Source organism: Mobula birostris, chromosome 10 (assembly GCF_030028105.1).
Source record: "Mobula birostris isolate sMobBir1 chromosome 10, sMobBir1.hap1, whole genome shotgun sequence".
Taxonomy (NCBI): Eukaryota; Metazoa; Chordata; class Chondrichthyes; order Myliobatiformes; family Myliobatidae; genus Mobula; species Mobula birostris.
In genome coordinates this window covers 1,977,489-2,001,810 of record NC_092379.1, presented here as the reverse complement: position 1 = coordinate 2,001,810, position 24,322 = coordinate 1,977,489, and the positions used below count along the sequence as shown (strand labels likewise).

At 46.3% G+C, this 24,322-nt stretch overlaps 1 protein-coding gene across 1 annotated transcript in view; it reads left to right on the top strand.

Moving 5' to 3' along the window:
* The first annotated feature begins 1,812 nt into the window (after positions 1-1,812).
* LOC140204419 (synaptosomal-associated protein 25) overlaps positions 1,813-24,322 on the top strand; it is a 111,188-nt gene continuing 88,678 nt past the window's right edge. The window contains exons 1-2 of the mRNA XM_072271140.1: positions 1,813-1,856; positions 5,932-6,089. Coding sequence (XP_072127241.1) covers positions 6,006-6,089 — 84 coding nt within the window. The 5' untranslated portion in view covers positions 1,813-1,856; positions 5,932-6,005. The remainder of the gene's footprint in view (positions 1,857-5,931; positions 6,090-24,322) is intronic.

Sequence of the window (24,322 nt, the reverse complement as noted above, 5' to 3'; positions counted from 1 at the left end):
TTGGAATTTAGAAGATTGAGGGAGGATCTTATTGAAACGTATAAAATCCTAAAGGAATTGGACGGGCTAGATGCAGGAAGATTGTTCTGGATGTTGAGGAAATCCAGAACGAGGGGTCACAGTTTGAGGATAAAGGGGAAGCCTTTTAGGACCGAGATGAGGAAAAACTTCTTCACACAGAGAGTGGTGAATCTGTGGAATTCTCTGCCACAGGAAACAGTTGAGGCCAGTTCATTGGCTATATTTAAGAGGGAGTTAGATATGGCCCTTGTGGCTAAAGGGATCGGGGGGTATGGAGAGAAGGCAGGTACAGGGTTCTGAGTTGGATGATCAGCCATGATCATACTGAATGGCGGTGCAGGCTCGAAGGACCGAATGGCCTATTCCTGCACCTATTTTCTATGTCTGTATCTTTGATGGATCTCAGGGATGTGTGCTCTACTCTCTCTACACCACACAACTGTGCGGCTGGGCACGGCTCAAACGCCAACTGACACAACTATTGTTGGCAGAATTTCTGATGGTGATGAGGAGGTGTACAGGAGTAAGATATATCAGCTGGTTGAGTGATGCTGCAAAGGCAACCTTACGCTCAGCGTCACTAAGCCCAAAGAATCGATTGTGGAAGGATAAAACACATCAGGGGGGTTGACAATGGAATCGATGAGTAGTTTCAGGTTTCCTGGGCATCAACTCTCTGAAGATCTATGCTGAGCCCAACATACTGATGCGATTACAAAGAAGGCACAACAGCATCTATATTTCATTAGGAATTTGAGGGGACTTGGTCTGTCATTATTGGACACTCACAAATTTCTACTGTAGTACCATGGAGAGCATTCTAACTGGTTGCATCAATGTCTGGTATGGAGATACCAATGGATTGGAAAAAGCTGCCAAAGGTTGTAAACTCAGCCAGCTCCATAAGACAATAAGATATAGGAGCAGAATTAGGCCATTTGGCCCATCGAGTCTGCTCCACCATTTCATCATGGCTGATCCATTTTCCCTCTCAGCCCCAGTCTCTTGCCTTCTCCCCGTACCCCTTCATGCCCTGACTAATCAAGAATCTATCAACCTCTGCCTTAAATATACCCAATGACTTGGCCTCCACAGCCACCTGTGGCAATGAGTCCACAGATTTACAACCCTCTGGCTGAAGAAGTTCCTCCTCATCTCCGTTGTAAAAGGACACCCCTCTGTTCTGAGACTGCATGCTGTAGGTAGAGGGGTACTAACCTACCCACATCAATGACATTTTTAAAAAGGTAATGTCTCAAGGTGTTGATATCGATCATGAAGGACCTCACTATTCAGGACACATCCTCTTCTCGTCCGGAGGAGATACAGGAACCTGAAGGCACACACACCACGTTTCAGGAACAGTTTTTCCCCGCTCCACCACCAGAATTCTGAACCCATAAACACAACCTCACTATTCTGCTCGTTTTACCCAGTTTGTTTAATGTTATATAATCTTGTTACAACATATAGAATTTTCTTTAAAAATTGCACTGTACTTGTTGCAAAACAATGAATTTTGCATCAAATGTCAGTCTTAATAAGCCCAATTTTGATTTTGTTTCCTTGCTGATGTGTTGTCAGACTGCTGGTTAGAGGGGGGCAAACGACCTGTTACCCTTTTCCTGCTGACCCCGTCGAAGTTGCCTGGCTGGTACTGAGTTGAGGGGCTGCCTCTCAGCCTGGGCACTGCCCCGTGATGTGCCAGGGGAGGAGCCTGGTGATGTCAGGGAAGAGGAGTTTCCACACACAATGTCAGCTCCCGGTCTCCATCTAACCAGCAGTGTGGAGGGGTAACACAGTCGAACACCGTCCGCTGGAGAGCCAGACACCCAGTAAGTGCAAAACTATCTAATTCGTTATATTTACGCACTGGGTTCGTTGGCAATGCAGCACAGATCTGCTCTTTAAGAAATGTTCTCTATGTTAGATGCGTTCGATTTATAAAACCGCGGGTGAGTCCTCCAGTTTGAATGGGCGAGATTGCTGTGGTGTTTTGGATACTCCAGTCATTTAATTTTGCAAGTGTTGTGCGAGGAGTTGTTTCTTCATGATTTATTATTCAATGTTAGAGCCACAAGGCGAATCCTTGCGTCCAACCCTGAACCCCTCGCGAGTAAGCGTCCCTTCCTTGCGCGGCTTCTCGATGCGGACATCTGTCCCGTAGGCTGCTAGAGAAGAAGCCCTTCTGCAGGGTTTTGAACGTGTTGGCAGCCGGAGAGGGGCGGGGGCGGGGGGGGGGATTGGGGTGTGGGGGTGGGCCCGGTGGTGCAGTGCGTTGTTGCGATGGGCCTGGATGGCGAGGTTGGCTCCTGCGCTGTCATTCAGCACTCGGGCTGCAACGGAGACGGGAGTGGGAGGAATCAACTCCCAAAGAAATAATGCGGAGAAATAGCAAGATGCCTCTGCTCTTTCGAGTTGCCGTCCCGGCCGGATTTTTATTTTCTGTGTGTGTGTGTGTCCTGCCTTGGCCACTGCGAGTCGGAGACTGGGGATAAAGACGTCCCTGCCCAGCTCGCTAACCCTGCGGTGATCTTTGCCTTCCTCCCGCTTGACAGCGGGCTGCAGTCCCGGGGCATCAGCCTGCCGCTGGGATCCCTGCACGGCTGCCATCTCTGCTGTCCGAGTTTAGGAAAGCCTTTCGATTCCTGGAGGGCGGGAGGGCGGGAGGATGCATTGCACCTGGCACTTGCCTGCGGTGTTCGGGATCACACCTATGGCTAGTTATTCCCCTCCCCCCCCCCCCCCCCCCCACCAACGAGGGAATCATTAACTCCGCCAAGGTCATGGCTAACCCCAGGATAATTTACAACGCTCGCTTCAGAATTCCCACCAAACGGCGACGAAATTGATGTGTGGTTAGGGAACACGGGTGTTAATCTGTTAATCTATAAACGCAAGACATTCTGCAGATGCTGGGAATTCAAAGCAATACACACAAATTGCTGGAGGAACTCAGCAGGTCAGGCAGCATCTATGGAAATGAATAAACACCAGAGATTCTGCAGATGCTGGGAATTCAAAGCAACACACACAAAATGCTGGAGGAACTCAGCAGGTCAGTCAGAAGCTATAGAAATGAGTAAACAGTCGATACTTCGGGCCGAGACCCTTCATCGGGGCTCAAGAAAGGTCTCAGCCCGAAACGTCGACTCTTTATTCCTCTCCATAGATGCTGCCTGACCTGCTGAGTTCCTCCAGCATTTTGTGCGTGGCACTCTCTACACAGCAAGATTCCACGTTCATTTAGATGGAGGACTAGTTGGGCTAATGAACATCAGCCAGGCCACTGCAGTAAAAGAGAGAAAGTACTGCATATGTCAAAAGTCAAATTTATTGTCATCTGCACAATGGCATGTCTGCACGGGTGCAATGAGAAACTTCCTTGCAGCAGCATCGCGGACACAACATTGGCAATTAAAACATAAATCACACAAAATTAGTCAGTACCTGTGGAGATCCTTGTTTTAAGAATTCATTCATTACATGCCGTGTCTTAAAAATGATATCTCTTCAATTTGGGTAGCGGGGTGGAGATGGTTTCTACCAGAGGAGGTATGAGGCCCCCCCCCCGCTAGACTTCAGGTCACCGTTGGACAAGGTGTCGCATCTGCGTAGCCCCCCGATCAGGGTTACGTGAAGCCATGCGAGCAGGGTCGTAAGAGCAGCCGGTTATGCAGATCACAAGTCCTGATTATGTGACCACTGATGCCAGGCAGACGATCTCTGAGAGTATTGATACTGGCTGGGGTTACCCGTCTGGTAAAGACACTGACCAGAAGAAGGCAATGGCAAACCACTTTAGTAGAATTTTTTTTTCCAAGAATAATCATGGTCATGAAAAGACTGTGATCGCCCACATGGTACGACAGGGCACTTAACGCATGAACAATCTCGTCAATGGATTTGAAAGCAGCAGTATTTGCGACAGTACTATAGCACCTCAGTACTGAACTGGAACAGCTGACGGGCTCATGTGCTCAAAGTACAAGTGAGTTTCGGTAATACTGTATGGACTAGGCCTTTTGGGTCAGCATATCCATACTGACCATGGTATATAGAACCAGGCCTTTAGGGTCAATGTATCCATACTGACCATGGTATATAGGACCAGGCCTTTAGAGTCGATGTATCCATACTGACCATGGGTACGTAGGACCCAGCCTTTAGGTGTCATGGTCCGGTCCATGAAGTCCGTATTCCGGTTCATGGTCCGGTCCATGGCTCCTTGTTCCGGGGTTGCTGGTTTTCCCCAGTATCTGTTGCAGGCACATGATTCTCGTTTTGGGGCTGAGACGTAAATAACTCTGCAAACCAGGGATTCCCTGCTGGACAGTTCTGTTCCCCTCCTTGTCTTTTCCCCCCTCGCCTGATTCTCTGCCTGGATACCTTGCCTGACTCTCTGCCTGCTCACCCCGCCTGTATTGCTGAAGTTTTACTGCCAGAGCAAGACCGGAACCTTGTTAGGTCAAGACAAGGAACTGTCTTTCGTTGTGTGGAATTGTCTCTCTGGTGTCCACGCTTTTGCTAGGTAGGTCCGGCTGTTTGCCGCTACCTAGTGTTGGGAAATGTCTCTGTGTCCTCGCCTTCGGTAGGTGGGTCTGGCCGTTTGCCACCACCTTGTGTTGGGATCTGTCTCTTCATGTTCAGCGTTCTGTGTATGAGTCCCGTCCCTACGTCCTGTTCCCGTCTCTCCTAGTCTCTCCTAGTCCAAGGCTCCGTGCTCCCGTCTCTTCTAGTCCAAGGCTCCGTGATCCTGAAGGCCCTTGTCCAGTCCATGCCTAGTCCAGTCCTATCCAAGTCTTGTCCATGTGCCTTTACCTGTCCTTGTGTCTCACCCTACCCAGGAGTTCCTCACCCAAGCCATGTCCAGTCCTGTAGCCTCATCTTGTCCTCGCCGAGTTCTGGAGTCTGAGCCCGAGACAAGTCCCAGGTTCTGGGTCCTTGCCCAGTCTCTGGCTCAGAGTCCATACCCAAGCCTCAAGCCTGTCTCCAAGCCTCAAGCCTCTAGACCCCAGCCTCCAGTCATGTCATGTCCTTGCCTGGTTCTGGGGCCTGAGACCGAGGCAAGACCCAGGTTCTGGGTCCTCGTCCAGTCTCTGGCTCGGGGTTCAAGCCCAGGCTCCTAGTTCATAGTTCCTTGTCTGGTTTCCCTGTTTCTTGTCCGTGTCCTAGCCCAGGTCCTGCATCCTTGTCCTGTTCCTAGTACTTCAATGTCTGTGTCCCAACACCCCCTCCCCCATTGTGACAATATGGTCAATGTAGCCATACTGACCATGGTGCGTAGGACCAGGCCTTTAGGGTCAATGTATCCATACTGACCATGGTACGTAGCCCTATTTGCCTATGCTTGGCCCAAATCCCTCTAAACTAAGGGTTTCCAACTTTTTTCATGCCATGAACCAAAACCATTAAACAAAGGGTCTGTGGAATTGAAACCTCTGAAATCCATTATTGTCCAATTATCTTCTAAAATTAGATTAGCTTTATTTGATACATGTACATCACAACATTGAAACATACAGTGAAATGTGTCACTTGTATCACTGATGAACAGAGTCGCGGGATGTACTGGGGGCCGCCCGCAAGCGTTGCCACGCCTCAGGCGCCAGCATAACAGTCCCACAATTTACTAACCCTAACCTGTAAGTCTGCTTTGGAGCATGGGAGGAAACCAGAGCACCCAGAGGAAACCTATGTGGACACGTGGCAAACATACAAACTCCTCACAGACAGTGGTGGGAATTGAACCGTGATCAGCTGACACTATCAGACCTGCATGAAGAAGGGTCTTGGCCCAAAATATTGACTGTTTCTTCCCCGCCATCGATGCTGCCTGACGTGCTGTTATTATGGGCTCTGCTCAAGCCGTGGCTGGTAGTTTATAAAATTCCATGTTCTCTTTTTCAGACTTCTCAGAGGACCTGCTGAACCCCACTGCTGCTAAGTGAGATCTGTTGCAAAGGTCAGAGACAGGGAGCAATATGGAGAATAATCTGGAAAACAATATGGACCCACGTTCAGAACAGGATGAGATGCAACGATGTGCTGACCAGATCACAGATGAGGTAAGTGGCCAATGTGTGACAGAGAGGGGCTGCTTAAGAGCAGATGTAATCCTCCAGATGTAAGGACCAAAAAGCAGCTAAACGTGGTGCGTGGTGTTGATGCCTGATGATTAGTTTTCCAAGGATTGTCACCTTGTCATGGTGGAGAGGCTTGTGATGGCATCCGCAGCTTAGATCCTGGTAGGGTCACCCATGGCGGTAGGGTCGACACGGAGGCTCCAGACAGAGAAAGATCCAATCAAGACGTCAACAGTGGCGCTGGCGGAGATGATGGCATATCACAAGGGCAGTGAAGTGTGACGATCAGCGAGTGGTGAGGGGGACCCAGATCAGCCTCTGCAGCCACCTGAGGACCCACCAGTAGACAATCCCTTAGGAGAGGGTCAAACTCAACTCAAGTGATTGGGTTACTACCAGTTTTCTCAGGCAGGATCACAGATAGAGGTTCAACTATCTGGAGAATTTAAATCTGAGTAACTAATTAAATATTATAGGTAATCATTGCCATGCATTGGGGTTTGCTTTCGTTTCAAGGGGACCAGAATATAAAAGCTAGAATGCAGTGCTGAGGCCTTGGTCAGACCACCCTTGTGAGCAGGTTTGGACCTCTTATCTAAGAAAATATGTGCTGGCATTGGAGATGGTTCACAAGAATGATTCTGGGAATGAAAGGGTTATCATACAAGGAAAGTCAGATGGCTCTGGGCCTGTACTCACCGAAATTCAGAAGAATTGGTGGGATCTCATTGAAACCTATTGAATACTGAAAGGCCCAGAGAGATGGACATGGAGAGGATGTTTCCTTTAGTTGGTGAGTCTAAGACCAGAGGGCACAGCCACAGAATAGAAGGATGCCACTTAAATAGAGATGAGAAGGATTTTTTTTTAAGGCAAAGGATTAGCGAATCTGTGGAATTCATTGCCACAAATTCCTGTGGAGGCCAAGTTTTTTGGGTATGTTTAAAGTGGAGGTTGATAGGTTCTTGATTAGTCAGGGCATCAAAAGTTACAGGGAGAAGGCAGGACAATGGGGTTGAGAGGGATAATAAGTCAGCCATGATAGAATGGCAGAGTAGGCACAATGGGCCAAATGGCCTAATTCTGCTCCTACGTCTAGTGGTCTAAGACCCCATCTGGCTAAAGTCTTCCAAGGAAAGTAGTCTGCTGCATTTGCCTGGTCTGTCCCTTATGCAACATCAGACCGGTTGACTCTTTGAAGTGTTTGGGTCAGCCACTCAGTTTGGGGTGAATTGGGACGGGTTGAATTTATTTACCTGGCCAGCAATGATTGTACCTGTGAATGAGAAAATGGCCGGTTAATATTTCAGCAGAGCTCTTCACCAAAGAGTGAAGATGGAGAAGAGGACTAGAAGGAGAAGAGTGTGAGAATAGATTAAATGCCTTCTATACTTATTGGGAATATTTAAAGCCTATTGAATGTTGAAAGGCCTTGATAGAGTGGATGTGGAGAGGTTGTTTCCTATGGTGGGGCAGTCTGAGACTAAAAGACTCAGCCTCAGAATAGAGGGGCGTTCTTTTAAAACAGAGATGAGGAGGAATTTCTTTAGCCAGAGAATGATGAATCCGTGGAGTTCGTTGCTACAGGCAGCTGTGGAGGCCAAGTCTTTATGCATATTTAAGGCAGAGGTTGGTAGATTCTTGACTGGTTAGGACACGAAGGGATACGGGAGAAGGCAGGAGATTGGAGCTGAAAGGAAATATAAATCAGCCATGATGAAATGACAAGAGCAGATTCAATGGGACAAATGGCCTGATTCTGCTCCTATCAAAAACAGAGAAAATCTGCAGATGCTGGAAATCCAAGCAGCGCACACAAAGTGCTGGAGGAACTTAGCAGGCCAGGCAGCATCTATGGAAAAGCGTACAGTTGACGTTTCAGGCCAAGACTCTGCAGCAGAACTCTCCTATTTCTGTTCCTACATCTTATGGTCTTATATTTAAGTTAATGGTATTGGTAGTAATGGTGGAGCTGTTTAAATTCCGAAAGGGAACCTTATGGATGTAATACTGATGCCATTCGGAATAAGCAACTTTTAACAATGTTTCTCAAAGAAACTGAAAATAGTATTATTAGTATTATTATTTATAATAATACTTGATTTGTAGTACAGGTCGATCTTCACTAATCCGGCACCACTGGGATCTGAGGAGTGCCGGATTAGCGAAAATGCCGAATTACAGAAGGATCACATTAAGCATAATCAGTGCAGAGTTATCGAAGGAACCGGATTACAGGTAGTCGGATTAGTGAAGGTCGACCTGTATATATTTATTATTATTATTTGTTTGTTTTTGTATTTGCACGGTTTGTCTTCTGTTGTGCATTGGTGGTTTGTCAGTTTTCATGTTTAGTTTTTCATTGTATTGTATGTCTTTGTTCTACTGTGAATGCCTGCAGGAAAAAGAATCTTTAGGTGACAAATATGCACTTTGATAATAAAGTTACTTCTGAACTTTTTTGCACTTTGAGTGCAGAAGGCTTATGAGGATGCTGCAATGACTTGGGGGCCTGAGTTATAGGGGAAGGTTGGGCAGGCTAGAACTTTATTTCATGGAACATGTATTGAATTGAGGGGTGACCTTGTTCTTTCATTCATTCATTATGTGCCGTGTTATATGACGTGGACGATCGTGGTCTTTCCATGACCATGATTGTTCTTGGCAAATTTTTCTACAGAAGTGGTTTGCCATTGCCTTCTTCTGGGCAGTGTCTTTACAAGACGGGTGACCCCAGCCGTTACCAATACTCTTCAGAGATTGCCTGCCTGGTGTCAGAGGTCACATAACCAAGACTGGTGATCTGCACTGGCTGCTCGCACGATCATCCACCACCTGCTCCCAAGGCTTCACATGACCCTGATCGGGGGCTAATCAGGTGCTCCACCTTGTCCAAGGGTGACCTGCAGGCTAGCGGAGGGAAGGAGAGCCTTACACCTCCTTTGGTAGAGACATATCTCCACCCCACTACCTTAAAGGGATCATGAGGTCCACAGATAGGGTGAATGCACTTGATCTTTATCCCTGGATTATGGAATCGAGAACTGCGGGGGGGGGGGCATCAGTTTAAGGTGATAGGGGAGATATTTAATAGAAACCTGGGGGGGGGTAGCTTTTTCATTCAGAATGGTCCATATATGGAATGAGCTGCCAGAGGAAGTAGTTGAGGAACCTACAGTCCTGTGCAAAACTCTTAGGCATATATAAGTAGCTAGGGAGCCTAGGACTTCCACACAGTCCTGTAGTCATTTTATGTATTGCACGGTACTGCTGCCCCAAAAACAAATTTCATGACAGATTTGAGAGATGATAAACCTGATTCTGATCTGGGTCTCTATTGTGGACTGAGAGTGGGAAGGGGACAGGGAGAGGGGATCGTGGTTGGGAAAAGGGGAAGGGAGAAGGGAGGAAGCGAGAAGCACCGGAAAGACATTCTGTAATGATCAATAAACCAAATGTTTGGAATCAAATGACCTTCCCTGGTGTCTCAGGGCTGGGTGTGTCTGCAGCTGCACCACCCCCGCCTCTGGCACCTGTCCCACACCCCTCCCGCGGCACCCCACCCTCGCCATTCCCAACACCCTCCGCTCGCTCTCCGTTCCACGAATACAGTGCTGTGCTGTGCTAAAGTCACGGTCTCCCGAAAATCCGTGTGCGCCGTGCGAGGAGGCAGCACGTTGCAGTAGCTCCGTGTGCTTGTCTGTCTTAACATCAGTTAGCGTGTTTCTTTCGTTTGTTTTTGTACTAGCTAGACATCTTATTTTTAAGGTAACTTTTTATTCTGTCTTACTTTTAATATTTGTGTATCTATGCACTTGTAATGCTACTGTGACGCTAATTTCCTTTGGGATCAATAAAGGGTGTGTGTGTGGTGCACTGTACATGAACAAAAAAGTCGCTCGGAGAGGGACAGGGATCGGAAGAATTTAGAGGGAGATGGGTTGCTGGAAGCGCTGGAAGGCACTGATCGGCAGGCTCCTTTTCTGCGCTGCGTGGCTCTGTCAACTGAAGATGTTATTAACGTCATTGTGAAGAAGAGGGGATGAAAGATAATGCATGAGACGAGAAACAAAGATAGCAAGGGATAGAAAGGGGTTCTCGGAGTAGGTTAAACATCTGTCTAGGTGTCAGGCTCGCTGAGTGCCGAGGCGGTGAAGTTGCGGGGTTGCACGGTCCCTATACAAGAGAGCTGCACCAGAGGGCTGGACTGATGACAAGGTTACATGTCTGCTCACAAAGGAGTAGAGGAATAATCTTGCTAATTACTATCCGCTCAGCCTAATGTGCCTTTGGGGGAAAAAAAACGGTACGAAAGAATGAAGGCAAGGAGCATTATTTGCCTGAAGGCTGAAGTATTTGGTAAAGTCCCATCGAGTGGCTGGGGAGGATAGTGCTATCACTGTATTTAAAAATGTTCGATAACTTTGAGGTAGTGCCGCTGCGCTGGAGATCCCGGTTCAGTGCCGAGTTCTGGTGCTGTTTGTGCGGAATTTGCACGCTCGCCCAGTAACCATGTGAGTGCTCACGGGTGTTCTGCTTTCCATCCCAATTCCAAGGGCGTGTTAGTGAGAATATACCAGGGTCAGCGTGGACATGGTGGAGGATTACAAATACCTGGGGATACGAATTGACAATAAACTGGACTGGTCAAAGAACGCTGAGGCTGTCTACAGGAAGGGTCAGAGCCGACTCTATTTCCTGAGGAGACTGAGGTCCTTTAACATCTGCCGGACGATGCTGAGGATGTTCTACGAGTCTGTGGTGGCCAGTGCAATCATGTTTGCTGTTGTGTGCTGGGGCAGCAGGCTGAGGGTAGCAGACACCAACAGAATCAATAAACTCATTCGTAAGGCCAGTGATGTTGTGGGGATGGAACTGGACTCTCTCACGGTGGTGTCTGAAAAGAGGATGCTGTCCAGGTTGCATGCCATCTTGGTCAATGTCTCCCATCCACTACATAATGTGCTGGTTGGGCACAGGAGTACATTCAGCCAGAGACTCATTCCTCCGAGATGCAACACAGAACGTCATAGGAAGTCATTCCTGCCTGTGGCCATCAAACTTAACAACTCCTCCCTTGGAGGGTCAGACACCCTGAGCCAATAGGCTGGTCCTGGACTTATTTCCTGGCATAATTTACATATTATTATTTAATTATTTATGGTTTTATTACTATTTAATTATTTATGGTGCAACTGTAACGAAAACCAATTTCCCCTGGGATCAATAAAGTATGACTATGGCTATGAATATATAACATAGAACAGTACAACACAGTGCAGGCGCTTTGGCCTATCGTGTCGTGCCGACCTTAACCAACGCTAAGGTCAATCTAACCCTTCCTTCCATTTTTCTATAATCCATTTAAGAGTTTCTTAAATGTCCCGAATGTATTTGTCTGTTATTCTGTTATTGCCCCGGCAGTGGGTTCAACACACTCACTACTCTGTGTATTTATAAAAAAAAACTTCCCTCTGAGCTACCCCCTATACTTTCCTCCAATTATCTTAAAGTGATGCCTCCTTGTTTTAGCCACCTCCACCCTGGGAACAATTCTCCATCTGTCCACTCTATCAGTGTCTCTTATCAACTTGTACACCTCGATCAAGTCACCTCTCATCCTCCTAATCTCCAATAATTCAGGAGGACCTTTGGGTGCTCGGTGCTGCCAGCCCAATGGAGTTTCTGATTATTTGGATGTTGCTCCCATTAATACCCCAATCACTTTTTTTTTAGACATTACACAGTAGTATAGTAATTTTTTTTACTGAAACCAATGAGTCTGGAAAGAGCTTGGGAAATGGGGCCCCGCTTATGCCTCCTTGTGTTAGCCATTTCCAGCCTGGGTAAAAGTCACTAAGTGTTCACTCAATCTATGCCTCTAATCAACTGGTGCATGTTTACTAAGTCACCTGTCATCCTCCTTTGCTCCAAAGAGAAAAGCCATAGCTCGTTCAACCTATCTGCATAAGACATGCCCTCTAATCCAGGCAGCATCCTGGTAAATCTCCTCTACACCCTCTCTACAACTTCCATGTCCTTTGGGTTAATTGCTCTCTAAGTTGCCACAGGTGTAGGAATGACAGAAGAATTAGGGGGCAGTTGATGTGCCTGTGAGAGAAAATGGGTTGCAGGGAACCAGAATAGACATAATGGGCTGAATGGCCTCATTCCATGTTATGAGATGTCTGAGAATTAAGGTGCCACATGATAGACATTAGCACCATTCAATGGGATCTAAAAGACATTGGGTAGTGTAGCGGTTAGCACAACACTGTTACAGCTCCGGGGTTCCGGAGTCTGGTGTTCAATCACAGCGTCTTCTGTGACTAGCTTGTGTGTTCTCCCTCTGGAATGCGTGGGTTTCCTCCGGCTGATCCAGTTCCCTCCCACAGTCGAAAGCTGGACCGGCTCATCATTGGTCATTGTAAGTTGTCTCGTGATTAGGTTAGCGTTAAAGATGAGGTTATCAGGGGTTGTTGGGTAGTGCGAAAAGGGCCAATTATGCACTGTATCTCAAAATAAATATTGATACTAAATAAGCTAAAATGCAGAAAGCAGATAGAAACAGTTGATTTTTTTAAATTACCAGTGGTTTCCAGAGACAGATTACTGTGTTTTATATTATTCATTTCAAATAACTTCTTACGACAGAGATGTCTGAAAGGCAGCAAGTAATATTGAAGATGATTCTAGATAAGCAGTTGAATTGGTTAATGCAGAGAGGGCTATGGACCAAGTGATGGTAGTGGGATTATTATAGAAGGGTGCTACAATTGACATGGAAGTAGTGGGGCAACGGACTGTGCTGAATGACTGACTATGACGTGGACGTGATGGGACAAGGGACTGTGCTCTAAACGTAGAAAACCTAAGCACAATACAGGCCCTTCAGCCCACAATGCTGTGCTGACCATGTACTTACTTTAGAAATTACCTAGGGTTACCCATAGCCCTCTATTTTTCTAAGCTCCGTGTACCTATCCAGGAGTCTCTTAAAAGACCCTATCGTATCTGCCTCCACCACTGCCGCGGGCAGCCCATTCCACGCACTCACCACTCTTTGTGTAAAAAAAAAACACAACAACAACAACTTACCCCTGACATCTCCTCTGTACCTACTTCCAAGCATCTTAAAACTGTGCCCTCTCATGCTAGCCATTTCAGCCCTGGGAAGAATCCTCTGACTATCCACACGATCAATGCTTCACATCATCTTATACACCTCTATCAGGTCACCTCTCATCCTCTGTTGCTCCAAGGAGAAAAGGCCAAGTTCTCTCAACCTATTCTCATAAGGCATGCTCCCCAATCCAAGCAACATCCTGTAAATCTCCTCTGCATTCTTTCTATAGTTTCCATATCCTTCCTGTAGTGAAGTGACCAGAACTGAGCACAGGACTCCAAGTGGAGTCTGACCAGAGTCCTATATTGTCACAATGGGGGGCATTGGGAACGGACCCAAATGCAAGACACAGACACTGAGGTACAAGGAACAGGACTTGACTAGAGTAGGGATGTGGCAGGATACAGACAAGGAGCAGGGACAAGAACGCAGACTTGGGCTCGGACATGGGCAAGACAGGGAACCCGGACAAGGAACTATGCACTAGGAGCCTGCGCTTGGAAAAGCGGGACCAGGACTAGGAACCATGAATTAGGAGCCTGTGCTTGAAGTCCAAGCCAGAGACTGGACAAGGACCCAGAACCAAGGTCTTGCCTCAGGCTCAGGCCCCAGAACAAGTCAAGGACATGACATGACTACTGGACAGGATGTGGCTGGGGTCTCGGCTCTTGAACTTGGAGACAGGCTGGGGTTTTGGGTCTTGGAATGAGGAAGCTGATAACTCAGAGGCTGGAGCCCAGAGACAGACTGGGAACTGTATATCAACATAGAGCCAGGACTATCCTTCAAAAAGCCAGAATTCGTCTTTAACACAACACCAACATGAGACAGGACAGTACATAGACATAGAGCTGGGACTTATACTTAGACAAGCCAGGACTCAACTTCTCCACACCAAGGTGGGACAGGACCATCCATCAGGTAACGGCAGAACAGCCAGACTTACCCAACAGAGGCAAAGACAAGACAAGGCAGGTCCCCCCACAGGGCAACGGCAGAACAGCCTGACTTACCCCACAGAAGTGAGGACAAGAGACAAACACCAAAGAACAACAGGGTTGCTCCAAGTCGCAGTTACAGCCAGCAACCTCAGCTGGCTCAGAGTGGCTGGCAGCCACTTAGCTGGCCCAGGAAACAACCAAATCCATACCGCAAAGACAGCTCCAACTACCAACAGCAAGGCTCCATGAAAAAATGGTTCTCCAGCATAGCTTAAAGATGGCAAGTGGCCAATCTAGCCTTCCACCAGCAGGTTGGTCCTAGGGGATCTTGACAAGACAAACCAGCAGCCCACAGTTGTCCCCAAGGCTACTTATATTCCAAGCCCCAAGATGAGAATCAGGTGCCTATGATTAACTCAACCAAAACAAGGGACAGCTGGAAGACTCAGAGTCCTGACTCCACAGACCGGACTGTGAACCGGAATGTGGACTTCACGGACCAAACCATGACATATATATAGCGGTAACATTATCTCTCGGTTCTTAAACTCAATCCCATGGTTGATGAGGACCAATGCACCGTATGCCTTCTTAACCACAGAGTCAACCTCCGCAGCAGCTTTGAGTGTCCTAAGGACTCAGACCACAAGACCCCTCTGATCCTCCACACTGCCAAGAGTCTTACCATTAATACTATATTCTGCCATCATATTTGACTTACCAAAATGAACCACCTCACACTTATCTGGGTTGAACTTCATCTGCCACTTCTCAGCCCAGTTTTGCATCCTATTGATGTCCTGCTGTAACCTCTGACAACCCTCCACACTATCCACAACACCCCCAAATTTTGTGTCAATGTTTGAATCTGACTGTAACATGGAAGTTGTGGGACAAGGGACTGTGTCTTATGACTGACTGTGACTTTGAACTGATGGGACATGGGACTGTGCCATTTGACTGACCTGACTTTGAACTGGTGGGACATGGCTCGGAAGAGGTGTTAGCTCTGGGTAAGCATCTGTTAGGGTTTCCTTTTTGTTTTTCTCTTACTATACCCAGTGTAGTAAATGGCTGTTGTGTCCCGAGCCTAGAGTCTCCCAGGGAACTACATCTGCGTGAAGTGTATTGGGCTTTTTGAAGACCGTGTTAGGGATCTGGAGCAGCAGCTGGATGACCTTCAGCTTGTACGGGAGAGTGAGGAGATAATTGATCAGAGTTACAGGGAAGTAGTCACCCTGAAGTTGCAGAAGGCGAGTAGCTGGGTGACTGTCAGGAGAAATGTGAATAGGCAGTTAGTGCAGAGCACCCCTGTGGCCATTCCCCTCATAGACAAGTATACCGCTTTGGATACTTTTGTGGGGGATGACCTCCTGAGGAATGCTACAGCGACCGGGTTACAGGCACTGGGCAAGGGTCTGTGGTGCAGAAGGGAAAGAGAGAGAAGGGAGCGGTAGTGATAGGGGACTCAATAGTGAGGGGAACAGACAGGAGATTCTGTAGATGTGAACGGGACACCCGGATGGTATGTTGCCTCCCAGGTGCCACGGTCAGGGATGTCTCAGATCGTGTTCACAGCATGTTGGAGAGGGAGGGGGAGCAGCCAGATGTCTTGGTACATATTGGTACCAATGACACTGGAAGGAAAGCAAAGAGGTCCTTGAAAAGAGAAAGCTGAGAAGCAGGATGTCCAGGATAGTAATTTCTGGACTGCTGCCTGTGCCACGTGCCAGTGAGGGTAGAAGCAGATGGTTTGGCAGATAAATGCGTAGCTGAGGAGCTGGTGCAGGAGGTAGGGCTTCAGGTTCTTGGATCATTAGGATCTCTTATGGGGGAGGTATGACCTGTTCAAAAGTGACAAGTTACACCTGAACCCAAGGAGACCAATATTCTCGTGGGCAGGTTTGTTAGAGCTGTTGGGGAGGGTTTAAACTAATTTGGCAGGGGGGTGGGAACCGGAGTAATGGGACTCAGGATTGGACGGATGGTAAAAAAGTAAAGATAGTGAGCAATCAGACAGTCAGGAAGGGCAGGCAGGTGATGGGACATAGTTGCAGCCAATGGGGTGAGTATCAGTACATTAGGGATGCATAATCAGAAAGGGTAGCAAATACGGTATTCAAGGTGTTGTATCTCAATGTGCGGAGTATAAGAAATAAGGTGGATGATCTTGTTGCACTATTACAGATTGATGTTACAGGTATGATGTTGTAGCCATCACTGAATCGTGGCTGAAGGATGGTTGTAGTTGGGAGCTGAATGTCCAAGGTTACACAATGTATCGGAGGGCAGGAAGATAGGCAGAGGGGGTGGTGTGTCTCTACTGGTAAAGAATGGAATCAAATCAGTAGAGAGATGTGACACAGGCTCAGAAGATGTTGAATCCTTGTGGGTTGAGTTAAGAAACTGCAAAGGTAAAAGTACCCTGATGGCAGTTATATACAGGCCTCCTAACAGTGGCTGGGAGGTGGACAATAGGTTACAACAAGAAATAGAAAAGGCATTTAAAAGGGACATTGTTATGATAATCATGGGAAATTTTAACATGTAGGTTGATTGGGAAAATCAAGGATAATAATGGACCTCAAGAGTGATTTTGTTGAATGCCAAAGAGATGGCTTTGTAGAACAGTTTGTTCTTGAGCCTACTAGAGGATCAGCTATATTCGATTGGGTGTTATGTAATGAACCGAAGGTAAAAGAACCCTTAGGAACCACTGATCACAATATGATTGAGTTTACCTTGAAATTTGATGGGGAGAAAGTAAAGTCTGACATAGCAGTATTTCAGTGGAGTAAGGGAAATTACAGTGGTATGAGAGAGGAGTTGGCCAAAGTAAATTGGAAGGAGATGCGGGCAGGGATGACACCAGAATAGTAATGATGTGCGTTTCTGGGAAAAATGAGGAAGATGCAGGACATGTGTGTTCCATAAATGAAGACATACTCAAATATCAAAATAGTGCAACTGTGGCTGACAAGGGAAGTCAATGCTAATGTAAAAACAAAAGAAAAGGCATACAATAAAGCAAAAATTAGCGGGAAGATAGAGGATCGGGAAGTTTCTAAAAACCTACAGAGAACAACTTAAAGAATCATTAGAAGGGAAAAGATGAAATATGAAAGCAAGCTAGCAAATAATATCAAAGCTTTTTCAAGTACATAAAAAATAAAAGAGAGCTGAGAGTGGATATAGGACCGCTAGAAAATGAGACAGGAAAAATAATAACAGGGTACAAGGAGAAGGCAGATGAACTAAATTAGTATTTTACATCAGTCTTCACTGTGGAAGACACTAGCTGTGTGCCAGATGTTGTAGTGTGTGAAGGAAGAGAAATGGGTGCAGTTACTATTACAAAAGAGAAGGTGGTCAAAAAGCTGAAAGACCTAAAGGTGCATATGTCACCTGGACCAGATGAACTGCATCCTAGGGTTCTGAAATAGGTAGTGTTAGAGATTGTGGCGGTAATAGCAATGATCTTTCAAAAATCTTTGAACTCTGGCATGGTGTCAGAGCACTGGAAAATTGCAAATGTCACTCCACTCTTTAAGAAAGGAGGAATGCAGCAGAAAGGAAATTATAGACCAGTTAGCTTGAGCTCAGTGGTTGGGAAGATGTTGGAGTCAATTGTTAATGACGAGGTGATGGAGTACTTGGTGACACAGGACAAGATAGGACAAAGTTAGTATGGTTTCTTTAAGGGAAAATCCTGCCTGATGAACCTGTTGGAATTCTTTGAGGAGATTACAAGGATAGATAAAGGGGATGCAGTGGATGTTGTATATTTGGACTGTCAGAAGGCTTTTGACAAGGTGCCACACATGAGGCTGCTTACCAAGTTAAGAGCCCATGGTATTACAGGAAAGTTACTTACATGGTTAGAGCATTGGCTGATTGGAAGGAGGCAGCAAGTGGAAATAAAAGGATCCTTGTCTGGTTGGCTGCCAGTGACTAGTGGTGTTCTGCAGGCTATGCTATATATAAATGATTTAGTTGATGGAATAGATAGCTTTATTGCCAAGTTTGAAGATGTTACAAAGATTGGTGGAGGGGCAGGTAGGATGCAGAAGAACTTAGATTAGAAGAATGGGCAAGAAAGTGGCAAATGAAATACAATGTTGGAAAATGCATGGTCATGCACTTTGGAGTAGAAATAAATGTGCAGACTATTTGCTAAATGGGGAGAAAATCCAAAAATCTGAGATGCAAAGGGACTTGGGAGTCCTTGTGCAGAACACCCTGAAGGTTAACTTGCAGGTTGGGTTAATGGTGAGGAAGGCAAATGCAATGTTAACATTTATTTCAAGAGGGTTCCTCATCTTAGAAAAGATGTGCTGGAATTGGAGAGGGTCCCAAGGAGGTTCACAAGGATGGTTCCAGGACTGAATATGTTATCATACAAGGAATGTTTGATGGCTCTGCATCTATTCTCACTGGAATTTAGAAGGATGAGTGGGGGGATCTCATTGAACCCTTTTGAATGTTGAAAGGCCTAGACAGAGTAGATGTGGAAAAGATGTTTCCCATGCTGGGAGAGTTTAGGACAAGAGGGCAGAACCTCTGGATAGAGGGGCATCTATTGAAAACAGAGATGCGGAGTAATTTCTTTTGCCAGAGAGTGGTGAATTTGTGGAATTTGTTACTACATGCAGCTGTGGAGGTCAGGTCGTTGGGTGTATTTAAGGCAAAGATTGATAAGTTCTTGATTGGACATGGCATCAAAGATCATGGGGAGAAGGCCAGGAAATGGGTTGAAGAGGGGGAAAAAAATGAGTCAGCCATGATTGAATGGTGGAGTAGACTCGATGGGACAAATGGCCTAATTCTGCTTCTATGTGTTATGGTCTTATGGTATGGAATGACTCTGATTGTGACATGGAAGTGATGGGACAAGGGTCTGTGCTCTATGACTGACTGTGACATGGAAATGGTGGGACAAGGGTCTGTACCCTATGACTGACAGGGACATGGAAATAGTGTGACAAGGGACTGTGCTCAATGACTGACTGTGACATGGAAATGGTGAAACAAGGGATTGTGCCCTATGACTGACTGTGACATGGAAATTGTGGGACAAGGGACTGTGCTGGATGATTGACTGGGACATGGAAGAATTTCCATAGGAACGAAAGATTTGGGTTGGTAAAGACCAGTGTTGAAGATCATAGATGAAAACATCCACTTTCCAGCTCAATTTGCACATTCATTGACTGATTTCAGAGTTAACAAATCTATGAATTTCAGTCTTCACACTATCAAATACAGCTACAATCCTCTCCGATAGAAAGTTTCAAATAAATCCTGCCCTAAACCTCTCCATCTATTTAATTGTATCGGCACAATATTGTGGGCTGAAGGGCTTGTTCCTCTACTGTCCTATGTTCTATATACGATGACTTTTCCCTTGAACTGGCTTTAGGTTAAGCGTTTGGACCCCAGGTTTCCCTTTGTTTCAGTTTCTGATTGTGAAGATGTGCCTTGGTTGCTAGAATTACTTAAAAGTTGGATGTAATGCCGATTTTGTGGAGCAGTTTGCATGTGATACTCTGAAATGGAATGGTCCACAGTGGTTTCTCATTTCATTGAAGAGCATGGGAGCATCAGATATAGGAACAGGTTTAGGTCATTCAGCCTCTCGTTCCTACCTTGCCCTTTCAGTCATATAGCACCAATGTAGGCCATTCGAGCTGTCCTCACTGACATTGTGTGTTGATATATGGTAATCCCATTTTCGGTAGATGGTCCAAACCTTCTGTGTCTTAGTAAATCTCTGTATTTTGTAACTGTTATGAGAGCCTTGGCCCCCACCGGCCACTCAACGTTCATTCCGGTTCCAACTATGCTCGGGTGCCCTTCAATCCTTTGAACACCTCTTCAATGAGGAATCTAACCTTTCTCCGTCCCCAGTCATTTTGACTACCTCTGCCAGGTTCTCCATCAGCTTCCTCTCCTCTAAGATGAGCAAACCCAGCCTAACCAGTTGCTGCCCAGAACTGAAACACTGCATCCCATACGCTGAGCCATGGCAGTTGTGTATGAAAACTAACCACCATTTTAATAAAGATACACTTGCACTAAATGGAACTGAACTGAACCAAACTGAGCAGCCCAGATGGTCCCAATGCTCTGTGGTTTGATGTTTTATATTCTGTGTTTCTCACTTAGTTTTTGCTGGTTTTTTTAACCAATTGGGGGGGGGGGTTGGTATTTTTCTTCAAATGAGTTCCATGGTTTTCTTTGTTTCATAGCTGTCACTGTGGGGAGACAAATATCAGGGTCATATACTGCATACATACTTTGATAATGGATGTAATTTGAATCATATTCTAAGCCTTGGCCAAAAAAGGCAATTATTCCATATCCCTGTGTTGCCAACATCGTGGATTGTTGTACTTGTACATTGAGATCCCTCAACCATCAGGCTCTTGAACCAGAGGGGATAACTTCACTCAGCTTCACTCAACCCAACACTGAGCTGTTCCCACTGACAACCTCACCATCCAGACCATGCTCTCTTCTCACCGCTGCCATCAGGAAGGAGGTACAGGAGCCTCAGGTCTCATACCAGGTTCAGGAGCAGTTGTTACCCCTCAACCATCAGGCTCCTGAATCAGAAGGGATAACTTTTCTCAAGTTCACTTGCCCCATCATTGAAATGTTCCCACAGCCTATGGACTCACCTTCAAGAACTCATCGTCTCATGTTTCTGATATTTACTGCTTATTTATTATTATTATTATTATTATTATTATATTTATTTTTCTATTTGTGTTTGCATAGTCTGTTGTCTTTTGCACATTAGTTATTTGTCCGTCCTGTTGTGTGCAGTTTTTCACTGAATCCGTTGTGTTTCTTACATTTACTGTGAATGCCCACCAGAACATTAATCTCAGGGTAGTACATGTGTGTTTTGATAATGAATTAATTTTGTTTTGTTTCTTTGTATTCATTAGGGCTCTGCCATCCTTTGTGTATGTCCTACCCTGATCACTGCTCCCAAAATGCATCATCTTGACACTAATAACAAGTAAAATCTATCGGTATTTTTCTGCCCTTCTTATCAATATCATCCTACAGCCAAAAACTATCCTCACTATTGAAAGAAGTTGTTCTGTGATCTGTGAATTTACTGATCATACTGTACCTCCAACATTCATGTGCAAATTATTACTGAATTTAACAAATTGTAAGGGTCCTATAGAACATGGGCTGCCAGTCGCAAAATTTACCCTCCGCTGTCACCCACCGCGTGATCAGTGTTGACCATTTGCCAACTGGTCCTGAATCTTATGGGCTGTTACCTTTTAGGCCAGCCTCCCACATGGGACCTTCTCAAAGCTTCTTGCCGAAGTTCATGTAGTGTCACTGAACACTACACCACAGAAACAAGCCCTTTGGCCCATCTAGTCCATGCTGAGTTGTTATTCTGCCCGGTCCCATTGACCCAAGCCTGGACCAAAGGCTCTCCTTCACCTTCTGTCTATGTACTTATCCAAATGTCTTTAAATGTTGAACAGGAACCCACATCCAGCACTTCCATCAGCAGCTCGTTCCACACTCTCACCACCCTCTTTGTGAAGAAGTTGCCCCTCATGGTCCTCTTAAATATTTCACCTTTCATCCTGAACTTATGAACTCTAGTCCAGGTCTCATCCAACTTCAATAGAAAAAGCCTGTTAGCATTTATCCTCTCTATGCCCCTCATAATTATGTATACCGCCATCAAATCTCCCCTCATTCTCCTATACTTCAGGGAATACAGTCTTAATCTATTCAGGCTTTCCCTACAGCTCAGGTCCTCAAGTCCCAGCAAAATTCTTGTCAATTTTCTCTGCACTCTTTCAATCTAATTTACGTCTTTCCTGTAGGTAGGTGACCAGAAATGTGCACACTATATACTCAGTAGCCAGCTGGTGGTGTAGTGGCATCAGTACTGGACTTTCGAGCGAAGGCTTCTGAGTTCGAATCCGGCCGGCTCCCTTGCACACTTTCCATCTGTGCTGGGTTGAGCGTCGAGCTAGCAACTCGGCCTAGTAAAAATAAAAAAGCCTGCTAAAACAACAGTCATGGCAGCATCCTGATGACTCCATTTGGAGTTAAGGGCTTTCTTCTTCTTCTTATACTCAGTGGCCACTTTATTAAGTACAGGAGTGGAACCCGGTGTGCTTATCTGCTGCTGTAGCCCATCTGCTTCAAGGTTTGAAGGGTTGTGCATTCAGAGATGCTCTTCTGCACACCACTGTTGCAATACATGTTTATTTGAGTCACTGTCGCCTTCCTGTCAGCTTGAACCAGTCTGGCTCATTCTGGCATTTTCACCCACAGAACTCCAGCCCACTAGATGCTTTTTTTTTGTTTCTTGCACCATTCTCTGTAAACTTTAGAGACTGCTGTGCGTGAAAATCCCAGCCGATCAGTTTCTGAGATGGTCAAACCACCCCACCTGACACCGATAATCATTCCATGGTCAAAGTCACTTAGATCACATTTCTTTCCCCATTCTGATGTTCAGTCTGAACAGCAACTGAACCTCTTGACCATGTCTGCGTGCTTTTGTGCATTGAGCTGCTGCTGGTTGATGTACAATGCTCGTGTTAGCAGCACACTCCTGAAGAGTGGCGAGACCTGCTCAATGTGCGTCAGGCTGGAGAGAAGGCTCAACCCCTTCATTTAAGGTGCCTTCGTTGCACCTTGGGCATCCTCTGGAGAGACAGAGTAGCTATTGCTGAAGTTCTCTTAGGTGCCGGCCTCCCTGACCTGTACACCCTGCTCAGGCAGCGCTGACTGGGGCACGTCTGCTGTATACAGGGTGGCCTCAACACAAAAGATATCCTTTACGTTGAGCTGACTTCAGGCAGAGAAACACTGGCGGCCTGCAACTCTGCTGCTAGGATGTCCACAAGTGGGACGTGAAGAAGCTGGACATCGACATTGACACTGGAAGGAATCTGTAGCCGACCGCACCAGGTGGAGGAACAACACCTTCAGTCAGCTGAGGAAAAGTTTCTGAAAATGGCAGGAGACCAAGGAGCCCATAGAAAGGAAGACTGCATCTCCAGTAGAGCCGAGACCTCTTGTAGATATGTCCTTTGCAGCAGAGACTGCCACGCTCACATTGGTCTTCTCAGCCAAGACAGCGCTGCACCAACATGGTATATCAATAGCTAAGATGCAATGTCTATGATCAATCCCAACCAACGGAGGGCCACAGTCTGCTGCCACACGATTGCGAGATTAGATACCTGCATTAATGAGCCGGTGTGCCGCCGTACCTAATCAATTGGCCACCGGGTTTAGACAGCGTTATCCTCACTGCCCTCATCAATATGGAGAAGAACATAGTTACCTGGGCCTTTGTAGAAAGACCAAGCCCTGCAAAAGGGACGATAGTGAATGTACATGTCTATAGTGCCCTTATCACCCTGTACCAAATGTAGCTGTAACAAAATGCTAAAATTCAGAACCAACAATGAGATCGTGGACAACTAAATCACAACATTCTTTATTTTACATCTACTTGACATGTTCCATTTAGAACAGATGAGGAGGAATTGCTTAACCAGAGGGTGATGGATCTGTGGAATTCATTGCCACAGGCGGCTGTGGAGGCCAAGTCACTGGGTATATTTAAAGCAGAAGTTGATAGGGTTCTTGACTGGTCAGGTTACAGAGAGAAGTTGGGTGGGACTACAACTAGAGGTCATGGGTTAAGGGTGAAATGTGAAAAGATGAAGGAGAACATGAGGGGAAACACAAAATACTCTGCAGATGCTGGGGTCAAAGCAACACTCACAACACGCTGGAGGAACTCAGCAGGTCGGGCAGCATCAGTGGAAAAGATTGGTCAACGTTTTGAGCCGGAACTCTGACGAAGGATTCCGGCCCGAAACGTCGACTGATCTTTTCCACGGATGCTGCTCGACCTGCTGAGTTCCTCCAGCGTGTTGCGAGTGTTGATATGAGGGGAAATGTCCTCACTCAGAGGGGTGAGAGTATGGAATGAGCTGCCAGCACAAGCGGTGCATGCAGCTTGATTTCAATGTTTCAAAAAAAGTTTGGATAGGTACATGGTTGGTAGGGGTATGGAAGACTATGGTCCCGGAGCAGGTCAATGGGAGTATGCAGTTTAGATGGTTCGGCATGGACTA